General features: G+C 47.5%; 1 protein-coding gene across 2 annotated transcripts; it reads right to left on the bottom strand.

The window, feature by feature from the left end:
- Positions 1 to 367: 367 nt before the first annotated feature.
- On the bottom strand, positions 368 to 14,216 carry CABP1 (calcium binding protein 1). 2 transcript variants are annotated; one of them, XM_009872278.1, is made up of 7 exons: positions 13,931 to 14,183; positions 9,088 to 9,264; positions 5,406 to 5,436; positions 4,622 to 4,765; positions 3,374 to 3,483; positions 2,829 to 2,976; positions 368 to 955 (listed from the first exon to the last, which is right to left on the bottom strand). In XM_009872278.1, exons 1-7 carry the CDS (start codon positions 13,973 to 13,975, stop codon positions 930 to 932), a joined length of 681 nt encoding a protein of 226 aa, XP_009870580.1. In that variant the 5' UTR covers positions 13,976 to 14,183; the 3' UTR covers positions 368 to 929. The 2 variants fall into 2 exon arrangements, with proteins under 2 accessions (XP_009870580.1, XP_009870581.1); XM_009872279.1 differs by lacking the exon at positions 9,088 to 9,264 and having other exon boundaries at positions 13,931 to 14,216.
- Positions 14,217 to 14,541: the final 325 nt, after the last annotated feature.

Raw genomic sequence — 14,541 nt, forward strand, 5'->3', positions numbered from 1 at the left:
TCCCTCCCACCCAGCTCGCCTCTGTGCCCTTCCTCCCATTGCTCCTTGCCACGATGCTGCAGAGGCTCTCACCTGCCCCCATGCAAACGTGGGTGCAGGAGTGGGGACCCTCCACACTGCCCCCACCGCAAGGCACCTCCAGGCCCCTTGGCCACGGGGACAGCAGGAGGGAGGGCAGAGCCCTGGCGCAGGCTTTGTGGACCGCAGTGACCCCCCTTCCTGGGGCAAGGATTCACCTCTGGACACCAGTGCAGACACCAGGGTGTGCATTTGCTGAAGCCCTTCTCCCCCAGCCCAGCCACCACCTCTCACAGGGACATCCAGGCTCCACATCATTTCAACGTGCATATTTATCGCTTTCCCCCCACAAGACATGTATTTGAATTTACTCTTGGTAAACATAACCACAGGAGATGCAAATATGTGCTGGGGAAGCATAAATAACTCCACATAGATAGACACACACACAGAGACAGCAAACACAGACACGGTTCACCAAGGGAAACCAAGAAGTGCAGAGCACGCCCTGAGGCTGCCACCAGTCCCAATGGCTTTGCTCTCATCCACCAAGCCAAGAGGATTTCTCCTGCTTTTGTTTTGCAGCAGCTGGTGGGAGAATAAAGCTGGGGAGGAGGAGTCTAAAGTTGCAAATATCCCATGAAAGCATCATGGCTAGTCCTGGCTCTGCAGTTTCCTGCAATCATCTCCAAGGAACGATTCCAGTCGTAGGAAGTTGCAAGTCTTTCACAGTGTGAAAGGGTGGAGGGGCATGGGGACCACCGTGAGGGAGGAGCAGCAGGTCATCTTGCAATGTCCCATTTGCAGCCAGCCGATAAACCTTCATGTGGGAACATCGGGGCTAGATGCTCCATCTAGGTCCTCTTCTGCCCTCTCTAAGGTGCTGATTCTTCTTTAGCTGAGAATAATCTTCAACGAGACATCATGCGAACAAACTCTGCAACCGACAAGAAAAGATCCCTGAAGCAGAACGCGTCTACGGTTCCCAACCCAGCTCTCACTCCCCGGAGGCAGCACGCAGCCAAGGTGAAACAGAGAGTCCACGCACTGCCGGCTGGTCTGGGCCGCACCATGAGCAGCCCTGGAGAGCTCACACAAAATGGGCTTTAATCCTTGTGTCAGATATGGTGACGTGATCCCATTAGCAGGTTGGTCCATTGCCTTGAACTCTTTCCCAGCCAGTGCCCAATCTTGCTGGCACAAGCAGCTCCCTGTGAGACACTACAGCAAGCATCGTCTCCCTTCACTGTAACTTCAGAGAACTTTGATTTATGGTCTTGGGAACACAGTAAGATTTCTTGGTAAGCTTGCCACTTCACAGGGACACCAGTGTGGGAAAGCACATGTGTTTACTCTGATGGACTTCTTGTTTTTCGAGCTACAGGTTAACTGTAAGGATATCCTGGATCTATTTCTTCACCACCCTGCAGCTTGTGAAGTCAATTACAATTGTTCAAATTGAGTGTAAACGCCATCAAATATAAATGTGTTTTCATTCTGCGCTTGAATTGCCGAGGAACTAATAACTCTGCAAAGAGGAGGGCAGTGGAAATTACCCCCTTGACTTCTCCTCTTCCATTGATGGAGCTGTCCTTTGACAGCTAAAGCAGTAACTCGCAGAGAAAATGATACTGGGATAGCATTTCATGTATTTTAGCTGTCTAACATAATTTAGCTGTGAGAAACACAGAGAGCTACTGCCAAGTAATCAGCCAGTGCATTAGAGCAACTGCAGCTAACAGATACTTTCTAGGGAGATGCTTGTAGTTTTTTTAGCATGTTCAAAGTTCTCAGAAGCCTCAGTAATCATAGAATCATAGAATGGCCTAGGCTGGAAGGGACCTTAGAGATCATTTAATCCAACCTCCCTGTCATGGGCAGGGACGCCTCTCAACTAGATCAGGCAACACATGGGGACCGAATGGGGATCTTGAGGACTGAGATTTCGTGTCATGTAAAAGACCCAAGAATGTCTCTGAGCCAAAAAAACCCAAAACATCAATTTTATTTTAATTCTGCAGTTTCCATACTTCACCCTTACTGCAAAGGGATGTCTGTATTTGCACAAGGAGAACAAGCAGCCTGCCATGCTCTCACATCTTCCAGCTCTTACATCCGCTCAGCTCTCTGATATCAATTGCTTCGCTTGCCAGAAACCCTGCGCTCTATTAATATTACTTCTGCCATGGCTAATGGTCAGTAGCCTAACCACTCTTGTTTTTTCAAGTCCTGGCATGAAAAGTGGAAGAAGAAATCAGTTACCTCCAGGATTTAACATGACACCTCTAGAACAGATATCTGCAGTCCTAGTGAACACATCTGGCATGTGACTGTCTTCTGGCACAAAGGCACAGAAACAAATTCTCTGTAAACCCAGATAACAAGGTGAGCCAGAGGAAAGTGCAAGGCATTCTCCAAACCAGTGCAGCCTCCTCACCACTCTTGCAAGAAATTTAACAGAATTGAAAATGCCCCATAAAATAAGGCTGGCACAGCATGTGTGCACCAGAACCCGCTTCTCTGTGAGAGGGCATATCTCCTACCATGCTAGAATTACGGAGACCCAATCGAAACTGAGATGCAAGAAGAGATGATAGGCAGACACTTCACCTGAGGAATTTTCTGTGTAGGCCAATGTTCGCTATTTTTCTCAGCTAAGTATTAAAAAAAAAAACGCTTGTTTTATTTTTTTCTCCAAACTTCAGATACCTGGGCCCTGAGCATGCAAATCTTCCCTTCCAATTTTGCCTCTGAGCTGAAACTCTGACTCACACCAGAGCAGATGGACAGGGAGTGTTATCCCTTCTCACCTTCAAAATCAACACGCCCATCTCCATTCAGATCCACATCCCGGATGATCTCTTCAATATCCCGATGGCCCACTTGCTGCCCTAGAAGCTTCTTCATGGCTTCTCGGAGCTCACTGGTGCTGATCTCCCCATCACCATTGGTGTCAAACTGCAAGTGCATGAAAAATACCAGCAGGGCAAATACAGTTAACGGAAATGGATCTTGCTCTAGGCTGGATTTTGTATTGTCCTATTTCTGAGTGCCCTACTTTTCCTGCCTTCCTTTTGTGTCACACCTTTTCCTTCCTTGGGTGCCTTTTGGATCCAGTCTGTCTTTTCTCATCAGAAACCCCTCGTAGCTGCTGTGCCTGCACCAGTTTTCCTCTTCGTTGCCTCAAGGGTTTCCTTATCTCAGTGACTTTCTCTGCTCCTCCCTTGTTTCATGCCTGGCTTGGCTCTTTCTCTGTCCTCCACTGTACTGCTCTTTCCTCCTCCTCTTCTCTTCCCCAGTGGGGGGTCTCTCTTTCCTGTCACCTCTCTGGGGGCCACGCGGTGGGAGCACTCACCTCTCTGAAGGCATCACGGAGCTCTTTTACACCAATCATGTCTGCAGTTTCTGCTAGCAGCTTTGGTCCCATCAGCTCAACAAAATCTTCAAAATCCACATGGCCACCCACTTGGGACAAGATGAAAGATCGTGTGTAAGAACTCCATACCTTAGCCAAGCCTAGCACTCACTTATCACTTCTGTGTGCCCCAGAGAGGGCTCTGCTCTCCAGTAAGCAAAGCACAGAAGGTGCAGGACAGTGGAAGGAAAAACAGAAGTAGTTTTTGCAGTCTTTGTATTTCCTGGATTGTGGGCTAGGCAGAACGAACCCCAGCTATTCCATCCTAGGCTGCCATGGACTGTCACATCCTCATGGCATCACGTACTAGGTTTTAGAGGCTTGATCATTCTAGTACTTACAGCAACACCCCGCTGCACCTGCGCCAAAGGGCATAGCAAGGGCACAGCATGATGCTCCTGCAGGGCCTGGGCAGTGCCTTGCAGCAGTGGTGGAGTCTTACTCCATTAGCGGTGGCTAATGTTTGTCCAACTGTCCATTCATTATATTAGTCCTTCCTCTTTTTTGCCCCCTATTTGAAAGCAGGCATTAACACTCCCAAATGCCTAAGCACTTACGTGCCTGGGTTATCAGCTCCTTTTGTGTGTGACTGGCTGCAAGTCACAACTGTTTTCCTTCCCTTGACCAAGTAACCCGTCCTTTTCACATCATCGTGTGTCAGAAATAACATGCACTAAATATCCCTTTTCCCACCTGGCTGAGGGTAATGCACTGCACTGCCAGCAATAAGAGGCAACAAAAAATGACGTTGAAAGACAAGGGGCACAAAGACAGTTAGAATCATTCGGATGCATTTGTCACATTTTTCCATGACTCCAGCAGATGACCTCTCTGATAATGCCAACACAGCTTGCTCACAGCCCATCCCCAGGCACACAGCAGATCCAAAAATCACCACTGACGTTTAACCACCCATATCAAGGGCAGTTTTACACCTGACTGCATAAATGTAAAGGACTGGTTTCATACAGCACAGTTGACACAGCCCCTTTGATAAGCCAGAAACAAAGGCATCAACTGCTAGGGACCACAAACAGGAGAGAGGACAGGGAGTGAGAATGAGAATCAAAACAAGAGGTGGTGGTGGAAATCCAAATGAAGAGAGACAGTAGGAGACTGAGAAAGCCCAAAATAATGATGCAGGGCACAGCAGCAACAGGGAGGTACAGCTAGGTGGATACTACTCACGGTTCATGTTGATCTGCTGGGAGAGCTCTATTAGCTCCATCTCAGTAGGCATGTAGCCCATAGTTCGCATGCAGTTCCCCAGGTCCCTGCAGTTAATAAAACCATCCTTGTCTTTATCAAACTCCTTAAAGGCTTCTCTTAATTCTGTGGAAGTGGATCCAAAAAAGAACAATATGGTCAGTGACAGCTTGAAGTACCTTTGCCAAGAAACCTCCCCCAAAATCAGCAGCACTTTATGAGATTCCCTAAGATACTCCAAATTTTCCCAGAAATTATCCCTGCAAAGAGGTAATGACTGGAGCAATGTTAATCAGCAGCACTGCTGACCCATTCCTTATAGGTAAGCTTGCTTGGATGATGTGTCAAGAACCCGGTATTGCTAAACTGCACTCCCTAAAGAAAGTGAAACTAATAAATTTTCCCAGCTTTTACCCCTGCACTGAATTATATAGCCCTCATTGTAGGCATTACTGTTGTACCATGCTCTATAAGAGTTTTGTGGGAGCTGGGGTGCACTGCAATTCCCTGACACCCAATATCCCATTACTTTACTTATTGTCCCACCCTGAAGAAGCTGAAATGCATGCGAATTCCTTCACAGTCAGCACTCGAGCAGTTTTACATGTTATTTCTTTTGATGAGGTTTCCAGGAGTTATTCCAGTAACCATCTCCCTTGATTTGCCACACATTATTTCACCCCACGAGGGCCAACCTGGAAGGGTTAGCCAGTAGGTTTTCACTGGGCAGGAAGAAAGGTGACACAGAAAAATTGACAAGTATTACCTTCAATTTCTTCTGGACGCAGCTCTCTGTCCTGTGAAAAGAGAACATACTGTGTTAAAGCCATTTGCTTGCCACAAACACAGTTTCAGAACAGCACTTGTTGGTGCAAACAGTTCTGGGATAAGCCAGAAAGTGAGAGAAGAAACAAGAAGGTGATGACATGTTTAATACCATCTACCTAGCAAGGCTTCCCAGCTCTTTTCCCCAACGGGAGGGGAGTTAGCCTGCACACTTTGCTGTGGAAGCCCCTCTCCCTCTCATCTGTTGGACAGGGGGATGACGGATGCTACCCCAAAACAGAAGAGATCTGGGCCAGCACAACAATATGTGTGTCCTCCCCACGTGATAGTTCTATGAGCACCTTCATGAAGCTCCTAAGTCATCCCCCAGCACCAAACCCTGAGGTAGAGACTTCTCCTGCAGCAGTTATGAACTCTTCTGGAGCCCTGGTTGTATCTCCTGCCGCAGCTCCTGCTGACACAGCCAGATCAAAACAGCTGGATGCAGTCCCTGTAACCAGCAGGTCTATGCCATCATCTGCTTAGATCACTGCTTGACTCCTGTCCTGGCAGGGCAGCGACAGCCACAAGCTCGCTTACAGCCAACGTCCCAGTGCCATCTCCTACAGTCAGTTCCCACAAAAAAGTAGGAACTTCCCTCTTCCTCCCAGCCTTAAAAAGCATTTTGAAACCAGGCATGAAGGCAGACAGACAACATACATATAACCAAGGTCATCTACAAACAAAACAGGACAAGGATTCACCATGGTCAGGAAACACTGCAACTTCAAACATCCAATCGGAATTTCTTGGAAGAAGGGGGGAGTATATAGAGGAGTATAGGAAAATTCCAACACTGCACCAGGAAGAAGAGATGAGCACGAAAATGCACTGCTTTCTGGTTTAAATGCCCCTTCTAATTCCTCTCATGGCCTCCAGGCAAATCCAAAACATCTGAGAATTTGGAAACACAGAAATGCGATCTCTTTTGTCGTCTCACTCTCGGCTTTTTCCCCTCAATGGTGGGGAGTTTCTCCTTGCCTTCCAGGTGTCCTCCAGCCTCATCTCACGTCTCTGTAGACAGTGCCCTTGATCACTTTAAGAAGGATGATCCTTTGCTATTTAACCACAGGCTCCTCTGGAAACTCTAACAGCAACTGCTCAGAGTGCATAGCAAACTAGGACACACGCTGGTTTACGTCTGTGCAGAAGTGGGCTGTGCCAGAGAAATGACCAGCTTGCCACTCGTAACCTTCCCAGAGGCATCTCTGTGCTGGATGGAACTGTTGGAGCACGCTGGCTCGGCTGTTTCATCCTTCACAGACCTGGTATTTTCAAACATGTCATCCCATTTGTTCTGCTTTCATCAACACCAAGTAATGAAACAATTCAAACTCCTTTAGACCAGATGCAGGAGGCACTTACTGCCCTCCCGCCTAGATAAAACAGCAGATGAAACCCACTCAATGACGAGAACCGACACCTTGTGCACCTTATTCCAGAGTTCGCAAACATCAATCCCTGGAGACGCCGCTGTGTGCCGGCAGCCGGCTCGGCGCCGCAGCAGATGCAGGGATAGGATTTACCACCCGTCGCGGTGCAAAGGGTGCCGTGAGTCACCTACGGTAACTGCTGTCTTGTGAGAGTGGCTACGGTAGGACCCAGGCCTTCCTCCAGCGCAGTCATCACAAGACTATCCTCCTCCTCACTCACTGAAGACCATGTTGCAACCGACATGACTGACACATGTCAGAAATGGGGGCTTCAGCACCGGTTCTAATTTTGCACACCAAGGCATTTGCATTTGCAGGGCTCTGAGCACATCTTTGCACGTGCCGATTCTACCATCAGAGAGCCACAGACTGCAAATGCAAAAGGAGGGGGAGAGTTTACGTCCCTTCAAAAATCTGAGTCAAGTGATAACTAACGTCATGAAGAGGTTTTCTGTTTTAAATTTGGAAGAAGATCCCCTAAAATGATAAAGGAGGAAAACTGCTTGCGAAGAAATGGGCTGAACCACTCTAAAGCTTCTGGAGAACATACGGAAAGAGAAATAAAACTGTTCAGAGTTTAGATCCCAGCTATGAGCATAGGTGACCCTCAGAGAGTCCATTCTACATAATAGTCGTACCCTCATTTACTTCTGGTCTATGCCAAATAAATCCTGTTGGTCTAGAGAGTGCGGAAGAGTAAAGCTGTTTATCAGATGCACTTATTCTACATCAGGGTAGTTAGAGACAACACTAATCCTATTTTGGAGACTTCTTAGGGTACTGTGAACTTCCATGGCCTAAGCAGGATGGATACCTGTCCAGCTGTGAGCCTTCCCCTGCAAAGCTGGACGCATCTCCTGTGACAGGTAGCTCTGCGCAGGCCAGCAAGTGTGCTTGTGTGACAATTGTACATTCTGTGTTTCAGTGAACCGGCACAAGGAATGTGTCATCACTTGGTGGCTGAAGATCAGGAAGAACAAATGCCCTTTGAACAGTAATGACAAATAATGACTTTTTTGGGTTGCTGGTTGGAGAAGTGGTTTCAGAAATAAAGAGCTAGGAGTCTCTTACAGCTGTAGATCACCATATCAACACACAAGTAAGAGATTTCTTACAGAGGCAAGAAAGCTCCGAGTCTTAGGTGACGAGAGTCAGCTTTGTTTCACTACAAGAATATGGAATGCATATATTCACTCATACACAGCCACAAAAGGTGTGTAAATCACACATTTGTATGTGTCTTTAAATCCATGTTATTGTAGGAATCAAAAGTTTATGTGCACAAATACAGCTTACTTCTTGTAAAGATACAATATGGGGGTATTTACGTGTATTTAACATGCATTTGAATGTATGCATTTGAATTCATGTACGAACACGTATTTTTATTGTTTGTATATAAAAGCATATATTAGATGCACATGAACACGTAGTTACAAATAGGTGTGACTGAACGGATAGATGTGTTTTTGCTATTTATCTCTCTATGTGTATGGGTAATAGCATTTGGTAGTCTGGCACTATTTGCAAACATGAGAACAGACTGATGTTCTCTGGTTTATTTGGCTGGGATTGCTGCAGCACCAGTCTGGGTATGATAGTGTGTAAGAGATTGTGTTTGGGTATCTGTAAGGATGCAGACGCATGCTTATTTTGGCGGGTACTAGCGTGCTCACTGCGAGCTCACCAGAACAGTGAATATGGGCATCTCTGTGGGACAGCTTGTTCCCAATATGGGTACCCTGATTTGCATTTAAGTGGCTATTTAGGCCTTAAATGCTAATTTGAGCCTCTGGGAAAGAGGCATGGATGTCTTGCCAGAATAAGAGCTTTGAACACTGGACTCCTCCTGAGTCCATACAATTATGTGAGCTGTGGAGTCCTAAGTCCTTCTCCTGAGTCCATATGATTATGCCTACTTGAGTGCAGGCTTAGATCTATCTTCCATAGCTCCGTTTCTAGAATCCTCCTTTCTTGGTGTTTAGGCACGGGGATATCTCTGCACATCCTTCAGGTTAGACATTTGCCTGTGATTGTATTTGCACTTGGAGCTGGAGCAGGGACGCTCGAGTCCCAGGGCTGTGGGTTACAGAGCCCCACGCAGACGGAGCATGAGGGCAGCTCCACATCCCCGGCTCGTGTCCAAGTCGCTTTGTGCGTGTCTCGCCCGGCTGGGTGCAACTTACGTACAGGCTGCCTGTTTTCTGCGAAGCCCTTCCTCAGGAAGATGCATGCCGGCCCCAGCAGGTTGTGCATGACGGCGCAGTTCTGGGCCAGCACCATGAGCGGACCCTGGTAGTCGCAAGCCGACGACCCCTCTTCGCTCGTCTGGACAGCCTTATAGCACGTCTTCTCCTCATGGCGGATCTTCCCAGCCAACCAGCAGCAAGCAAACAACACAACAGAGGGTGTTACCTCCCCGTCTCGCCCAGCCGTTCCTCTGAAGTTTTACTGAACCGCCTCGCAGAGACATGATCGCTAAATTTCCTTCATCTGGTCCACACTGTGTGCCCCCCACCAGTCTATTACAATTTGTACAGAAGCAGTAAGTGCAGGAGTTCACTTTCAAAAGCTGACGGGAGTACAACCAACCAGGAGAATTTCGCTTTGAAACAACATCAAACTCTCAGCACTGCTCACATCTAGCCAGACACAGCCCAAAGGGCCACGCTCCCACAGTTAAGATCCCTTGAATGAGCTGCAGAGGACGAACACACCCCGACCTAACAGTACGTGTGGCAGCCCGTGCCCATAGCAAAGCGTTGGCCAGGGCAGACAGGGCAGAGCCTGCACAAAACACTATGCGAGGCTCCACGTTACATTTCAGCAACACAGCATCACACGCTTTATAATATTATTAGAAGGCCATTCACAGCATCAGGTAGCTCTGCCAACTGCAGGCTCATGCTCCCTGTGCCACTTCTAATTAGTTACATCCTCAGGGTCTCCGGCAGTTACTGCACTGGCCTCTTCTAATCACTGACAGTCCCAAAGTGGAGATCAGGCACAGGCACAACATTTTTGTCTGTTTGCATGTGCACGTTTTCTTAAGTGCACACGTCCTGCTAAGCCAGGGCTCCAGAACAGAATCCAGCACTGGATTTTATAAGGAGGCACGGCTTTCCTTTTATAGAAATGCATTTCCCTGGCTCTGCAAGAAAACTCTTATCCTGATATTCCCATGCAGCTATAAAAAGCCAGCACAACCCACAGGACCCTTGGTTTTATAGAATAAACATTAATCATACATCAGATTCCTCTTCAGGAATGATTCTACTTTTATAGCCGGTGTTCCCAGGGGTGATTAGAGAAGCTGTCAATTGTCATTGTCTCTATTAACCCTTTCCTTAATGCCTGAGGTGCTTTTCCAGGCTAAAAGGCCACACACACAAACACACACACGCCCCATTCACACTTGCCCATGTCTACTGTATCTACTTGCAGTCTTTGCCATGTGCTATTATAGTGCACACATTGTTTGTAGTTTGCCTTTTTGTACATAGTCTTCACACCAATCTGCTCACGTATAATGTCATGTGAATGTCAAGCATCAGAAAAAAAAAACAACTCAAAAGGCAAGCCATGGAGAAAGAAAAGGATGAAGCAGAAAAACATTTTCATTGCAGTAATGGATGAAGAAGGAATCTGTCTCTGATTAAATCTGACAAATAGTACACTTGTCCTTAAAAACTTGAAAGATGAGCATCCGTCCACAAACAGCATATTACTAGCTCAGCTAAATGTCAAGGCATCTGTGTTGAACTGCACAGCTTCGTGATATCAGCACAATATATCTTCAATATTATCAGCTTTATTTCCCGGCACATTTTTTTAGTTTAGTATATCAAATAATATGAATCATTTAAAATAGTCCATATCAGTTCTTTGTTTAATTCCAGTGAAGCCACACGGAAGATAGAAGGCCCCACAGCCCCTAATCCTTGTTTGCTGACCCCTTCCAGTCAACAGAGTTTATTATCAAGGCACAGAGCAACACCTCAGAATGGCCATCTCGTTCTTTTCCTGTGCAAATAGAGATTGACAGTTTGATGAAACAAAGAGCCACCAAGGATCCTGGCCAGACAACCCACCGTAGTGCCACGACAAGGTGTGCCGCTTGGTGAGACCCTGGCAGGAGCTCCCGGCCCCGCTCTGCTCCTGCAGGCAGAGTTTACAGCATTGAATGTCCCCTCTGCCAGCAGTCCCCCCAGGTTTCTCTTGCAAGTATCCCCACAAGCTCCCTGCACCGCATTCCTCCTGCATCCCAGCAGAGCTGCAAAGGGAGCTGTGATACGGGTATGGGGCAAAGCAATGTCTGCTGCCCTTTACAGGGGAAACAGCAGCATGCACAGCAATGAAAATGCAGGGACAGGACTGGGGGAGCTCAGGGTTTCCCCATCTCTTCCCTGAGCAAAGGAGCACAACCCCTCTTGGCCAAGTCTAGCCCTTGGCTGTGCCACACCAGCAGATTGTGGAGAGGGAAGAGACCAGGCTGACCTAGGGATGGCCATACTGGTGGTGAAGGGTGGCAAAGCGAGGGACCTGGATGCCAAATCTTTCCCTTTCTGCACAGCAGCAGCACAACAGGATTCACTTCATTTGCCTTCCTGCGTGTCAGAGGGACTCAGCAGAGTGGCAAGCCCAGAGGGGCCTCTCCATCCCGACTGTGGTGCCTCTCAGAAGGAAAGGCAGCCAGGCTGGCCGCTGGGGTCACCGGGGGGAAACTGTGACAGTGGGAAAGGGATGCTGCAGCCAACAGATGTTGTGGAGACAACACCCAAGCACTTCCACCTGAGCAGGAAAGGCATCCCCTTGTCAGCCAGTCCCAGACCAAGCCAGTTGGTGCCTGAGAGTGACTCCCGAATTTTGGTTTGAAATCATATACTCAAGAGTCTGTCACTCAAAAGCAGTTGTCACACACGTTGTCCACAGTCCCTTCTCTTTACTGTTCAAGCAAAGCAAGTTTGCCCAAAGTAAAATCTGAAAAAAAGACTAGAATCATAAAATAGCCCAGTGAAGCTGTGCAATGTTAAGACTGATCTGCAAAGTCTCCAGTATAATTATATGTGTCATGATCAAAAGAACAGCAGAGCCCCAGGACCTGTCAGGATGACTGCCCAAGGCCTTGATTCATGGGTAGCTGGAGCAATGTCTGAGAAATTCTCCAGCTTTGCAACTTTCTCTCTTTAGTCCTGCCATCCCAGGCCTTCTAACTAGGCACAAAGCGCATCATTCAAAGAAGCTTTTAGGAATGAAAGCATAAATTACCTAAAAGACTGACGACACAGAGCTTGTAAGTTCTTGAATCCGTTTTGATTCAAGTAGCCTGGCCACACATCAGACTTTAATTGCAATTAGCTTCATCATGTTGAGCACAGCTGCAGCCAACTTATTTTATTGCAATTGGAGGTGACCTACAAACAACCAAGTGGTTTTTTTGTATGTGCAACATTTGGGTGAACCTCAACTATTTCTGCCTCTCCCTGAAGGTCACCCTGACATAGGGACTGGTCTCAGCACTGCCTAACTGTGTGCTGATGAATTCCCTCCTCGTGTATCCCAGCTCCCCCACAGCAGCAATGTGCCGTTACTGGGTTTGTTTATAGCAGAGATAACAAACAAACTGTGTTTCTACACAGAAGAGGTAAATCTCTGGCCAGAAGAAACTCCCTGCGAGGGAGGTCTTCTCCAACAGCACCCTTCCAGAGGAGCTTCCCCAGGTGGCGAGGTCTCCTGGGTAGAGAGCATCCTGATGGCAGTGGCATTTCACTGTCGGCAAGGTCTCCATGGAGGCAGCTCCTCACTGCAATACTTTGGATGCTTAGCCTGACTTTTTCATTTATGAGAAGCAAATTGCACAGCTTTTTGCTGAGCTATTAGATTTGCAGCAAGGCCAAGCAAGAACTATGTGGCTGACAGGTACACACCGCTGCAAGGCCTTCCTCAGTCAAACAAGAAATATTTCTAGGGCATGTCATTCCCATTTCAATCTAGTCCCTAACAGCAGAATCGCTGCTGAATCTAAATCATCCTGGGATCACTGTAAAACCTCAGCACAGAGCAGACCACGAGTTGAAGCCTAACAGATACACGTGGCAGCTCGCAGATGAAGTCCAGCTGGGGCCAAGCATGTAGACACATGGGCCATGCTGATGTGTGACATGATGCACAAACACATAGCCAAGGCACAGTGTACTTACTCATAAACAGAGGCATGGACAAACAGATCACAGAGAAAACTATGCTTCTGTACCCAAAGACATAACAACAAAACTAGATGTGTGCATATGCAAGGATGGATATGCATAAAACCACACCCATGTCTACATACAGACTTCTGCGAGGACACCCACTAGCGGATACACACACACACAGAGTGCCATATAAGCAAGGGTACACGGGTCATGCACACAAATGCCCCCCCATACACTCAGAATAAACACTGCACGCCTGCTCACACACCTCGGGATGCATACATACAGACATAAAGAGTTAAGGACACACAAAAATTTCAGATGGGCTCATCAGGTGTGCACATCCTTACACATCAACAGGAATACGTATAGACACATGCCCATTCACATGTACACGATTATATGTCCCTACAGAAAGGGCTCACATGCAGATTCCTCTGAGCTGAAGCACATGCACACGCACACACAAACTCACAAACATACAAATACATTAAGATGTCCATACAGAAGATGTGTGCCAGCACACTGTGCCCATCAACAAGCACAAGCCTGCAAGAACCCAGAGGACAGCTATACACACCCCTGTGGAGCAGGAGCCTACCCACGTGCGTGCATACACACACATTTATTTACACATACATTATGACTCTAAGCATCCCAGGCTCTAACAGCTGCACTTGCATGAGCAGCTCTTGTAACATAAGTCTGGTGAAGAGAGATGAACCCTTCGTACACATCTCTGTGTTTCTCTCACCTCCCATTCCCATCTGCCCACGAAGTCACCCATCCCAAGAAGCAGGGCTGGAAATGCACAACGCACTTTGATTTGGGGAACATACCTTTTTTGAGAGGTTTCTCAGTGGAGACTTCACACAGTTGCCCATAATATGTTGAGTCTGCCTTTCCGGTGGACTTGGTTATAAAGGAACTGAAGCAATTGATCCCATTAAAGGTATTCCTTGGGAGCAAAGCAAGAAAGGCAGTGCCAGGCAAATCCAAACAGCTACTGGCTGCTGGGGCTCCCCTCTTCAGGGAGCTTTTTCTCTCTCTGCCTCTCTCTCTCCGTGCTTCTACTTTATGTTCACTTTCTTGAAGAGATGAAGCAGGAAGGAGAGGGAGGGGAGAGAAACAGACAGAAAGAGAGGGAGAGAGAGAGTGAGAAGGGGAGAGAGAGAGGGAGGCGGATGTATAATCTACATCAGATTAATGTTCAAATCCCTCCCACCCCCCTCAATCTGCAGGCAAGATTGTTTCACTCATGGGAGAGGGCTGATTCAGGGAGAATTAAAACAGAGAGGCACCGCAAGAAGTGATTTCAGTGATGAGTTCAGTGAATCCAGCTAGTTTGGATCCACATAGCCTCTGAACACCACATCCCTACCCAGCCCCCTTCTAACTCCTTTCAGCTTTTCAATCACCAGAGAGCTAGGCTGGCCAGAAGGCAATCCAC

The sequence above is a fragment of the Apaloderma vittatum genome, unplaced genomic scaffold, assembly GCF_000703405.1.
Source record: "Apaloderma vittatum isolate BGI_N311 unplaced genomic scaffold, ASM70340v1 scaffold30126, whole genome shotgun sequence".
NCBI lineage: Eukaryota > Metazoa > Chordata > Aves > Trogoniformes > Trogonidae > Apaloderma > Apaloderma vittatum.

What these genes read in the sequence shown, in the direction of transcription:
- CABP1 (XM_009872278.1), bottom strand. Translation starts at nt 13,975, where the DNA reads ATGGGCAACTGTGTGAAGTCTCCACTGAGAAACCTCTCAAAAAAG. An exon ending in TCGCAGAAAACAGGCAGCCT is followed by an intron (nt 5,437 to 9,087) that starts GTACGTAAGTTG and finishes CTCTTTTCACAG; the next exon opens with GACAGAGAGCTGCGTCCAGA. An exon ending in GCGTCCAGAAGAAATTGAAG is followed by an intron (nt 4,766 to 5,405) that starts GTAATACTTGTC and finishes CCACTTCCACAG; the next exon opens with AATTAAGAGAAGCCTTTAAG.